We start from the raw sequence: 2,887 nt of genomic DNA, 5'->3' as shown, positions 1-2,887 counted from the left end.
GGCAACAAATGTTTACATTTGCAATACCTAAAACTTTATTTTCTTGATTGCCTATGCTTTTTTTAAGCATAACATTTTACCGGCCACATCATTCTTGTTAAAGGTGATACTTCGTTGCATCATTAAAATTAACAAAATAATTTACTCATTAAACAACTAAACTTTTTTTAAACTCATTAGCATGTTTTCTCTTAATTCAAATAGATTCGCTGAAAAACGGTATCATTAAAAAATAAAGTTATTTTGAAATTTAAACCCATCACCAAGGAAGAAAATGTTATTCGTTTAAAATTATTAAGTCATGATTTTCCAGTTGTAGCAGGCAGGTGTCATAATAACACCTTAATTTATAAGCAACGAAACATTAAGGTAAAAGATCACTAAACTGTAGAAAATTTAAATTTTAAAATAATTTTTTGTTACATTTTTGTCAGCCACTTAATATTATTTTTTAAACCACCTTCTTTCGCATTTACTACCCACTAGAGTGTGAATAAATACTTTTTTTAAAAGTAATTTTTCATATTAAATCTTCAAATAGAATTAATTGTAATTGTATTAAACTGTAAAAAAAATACTTTTTCTATTTAAATTTTGGTTTAAAATTTTCGAATATACTTATAAGTGACAGTATATTCTTCAGCCACTTATTGCGCATACGTATTATACTACAAAATTATCAACAATGTTTCAACCTACTAAACTGTGAAAATTGCTGTTCCTTTTTGAAATTGTTTTGTGTATAAGATCTTCGAATAGAAATTATGGACTAATTTTTTTCAACCACTTTTATACATATTTATTATTTTTGAAATAATCTTTTGTAAAAAAAAATGTTTTTGAACCACCTACGCAGGATAATTATTTTTATTATTATTTAACTGAAATATTTTTACGTATTTGCAAGTTCAACAGCGAAAATGCATTTTACTTACTATTAAGGATAATTCAATAGAACTTACTTCATCAATAGATAACATTGGAGCTAGAAAGCTTTTTCTAGCACTTGTTTAATTTATTTATTTTAATTAATTGCAAACTTAAGAAAAATGTAACTTTTGCGCAAAGGAGACCTACCGAATTCCCAAATGTCTCTCGTTTCATTATTCAGCGTCAGAGAACACCGGGAAATAAGTACGCCGGGAAAATTGATATAAACGTAATTTTCCAATTTATTATTGAGAAAAATCCTTAAAACTACCAACAATAAATTAATTACAGAGGTAATATACTTTACGATAATACTGTACAATATGAACAGAGCGGGCGCTAAATCTAAGCCTAAAAATCATACCAGGTACTAAAAAATACACGAACGTTTTTTGGAGCAGCGGTAACTCTCAGAGGGAAAAGCAAGTCAGTCTTGGGAACCGAGGTAGCGACGCACCACTCAAAATCTTTGGCAACAAATAATGACAACATACTCCACACATCCTACCGTTTCATTATATCTTCTATGGAAAACCCTAACTTTTTTACTTTGGTGTCCGATTTCGTGGAGCTTCCTTCTAGATCTTTCTTGCTTAAATCTAGCAGGTTAACGCTTTTCTCGACTACCGAACTTGGATTATTCCTCGACGGGCACTGGAACACTTCGTGGTTCTTCAAATCGTGATACGACCCGAAAAACTGCGCACAAAACTGACATTCGAGAGGCCTTTCCGTGTGCGTCAACATGTGCGTCTTCAGGTTCGACCTTTGGTTAAAGGACTTGCCGCAGACAGGACACTTGTGGGGCGACTCTTCCATGTGGAGAATTTTGTGGACCGCCAGCGTCCTCGATTGGCAGAAACCTTTGCCGCACTCGGTACATTTGAACGGTTTCTCCTTGGAGTGTATGTACCTGTATCGACGAACGTTTCGTTGCGGCTGAATTAATTTTACGTGAGCGGGAGTTGATTACCTGTGGTCCCGCAAGTGGTCCTGCCTCCTGAACGCCTTGCCGCAAATATCACAACTGTAGGGTCGCTCGTCGGTGTGGGTGCGCTCGTGGATCAGCAAATTGTAACTCTTGGTGAACTGCCTGTTGCAGTACTTGCAGATGAACTGTTTCTTGGGCCTCGCAGATCCCCCGACTTTCGGGGGAAGCAGCGGGGGCCTCCCCGGACTTCTCCAGTCGTGGTTCCTGGTTTGGTGATACATCGCGGCGTTCCTCAGCCACTGGTTCATGAATACCGCGTTGTAGCTGGGATACGGCATCATTTGCCTCGGAGCGAAGGCGGATTCGATGATTTCCGGCTGTCGGTACCAAGTTTCGGGGGTATGCGGGGCGATGGGTGGCGATAACTGCGGATACGTCGGGGTTAAAAGCGGAGAAGTAGAGTCCGCTTCCTGTTTCACTTGGGTGACGTGGTAGGTTTGTTGGAAAACTGAAACAAAAGAACCGTCCGTCCGTGAGTCTCGTGCGTGGTCGCCCAAATCGGCGACATCACCTTGCTTTGCACCCGGGCCGAGAAATTCGCCGACGTTCATTTCGTTCGCTTCTCGCACAAACACGGCACCGGATAAACGAAAACGTCCCGTCGGATGAACAGAGAGAGGGGGAGTGCGACGCGTTTTGATTGACAACTCGCTGCAGAAAGCGCGGCGAGCGGTGATGAACTGAGGTAGAGCGTCCTGATGGAGAAGTCAAAGCCTACTGCGGTAGTAAAAGTAGCCGAAGGACCGCCTTTTAGTTAGATCGGCGCGATTCTATTGGCTCGCGCGTTAGAATACGGTCCGTAATCGTTAGTTGCTGGGGGGTGTCGAGGCAACTTGCTCGGATCCGGGGGGATGTTACGTCGTTATACGGGATGTTAATTACGGGATTTTTTTCTGAAACAGATTGGCTCGGAGAAGGGGCGCTTGAATTGAATTGTTTGCATAAACAATTTCGAACGGAATGGAG

The 2,887-nt window shown here is 40.1% G+C and overlaps 1 protein-coding gene across 1 annotated transcript; it reads right to left on the bottom strand.

Annotated features, from left to right (window-relative positions):
* Window positions 1-1,227: 1,227 nt before the first annotated feature.
* Window positions 1,228-2,606, bottom strand: LOC132699436 (protein odd-skipped-like). Its single transcript, XM_060666139.1, has 3 exons — window positions 2,433-2,606; window positions 1,904-2,369; window positions 1,228-1,843 (listed from the first exon to the last, which is right to left on the bottom strand). Exons 1-3 carry the CDS (start codon window positions 2,470-2,472, stop codon window positions 1,435-1,437), a joined length of 915 nt encoding a protein of 304 aa, XP_060522122.1. The 5' UTR covers window positions 2,473-2,606; the 3' UTR covers window positions 1,228-1,434.
* Between the last annotated feature and the right edge of the window lie 281 nt (window positions 2,607-2,887).

This window comes from Cylas formicarius, unplaced genomic scaffold (assembly GCF_029955315.1).
Source record: "Cylas formicarius isolate icCylForm1 unplaced genomic scaffold, icCylForm1.1 PGA_scaffold_3__17_contigs__length_32017465, whole genome shotgun sequence".
Lineage (NCBI taxonomy): Eukaryota > Metazoa > Arthropoda > Insecta > Coleoptera > Brentidae > Cylas > Cylas formicarius.
The sequence above is the reverse complement of the archived record's forward strand: the minus strand, read 5'-3'. Positions and strand labels throughout refer to the sequence as shown.

Bases quoted from the DNA above. Each gene is read 5' to 3' on its own strand.
- LOC132699436 (XM_060666139.1), bottom strand. From the start codon at position 2,472: ATGAACGTCGGCGAATTTCTCGGCCCGGGTGCAAAGCAAG. The intron at 2,370-2,432 runs GTGATGTCGCCG...CTTTTGTTTCAG, and splicing joins CGGCCCGGGTGCAAAGCAAG to TTTTCCAACAAACCTACCAC. The intron at 1,844-1,903 runs GTAATCAACTCC...TCGTCGATACAG, and splicing joins GACCACTTGCGGGACCACAG to GTACATACACTCCAAGGAGA.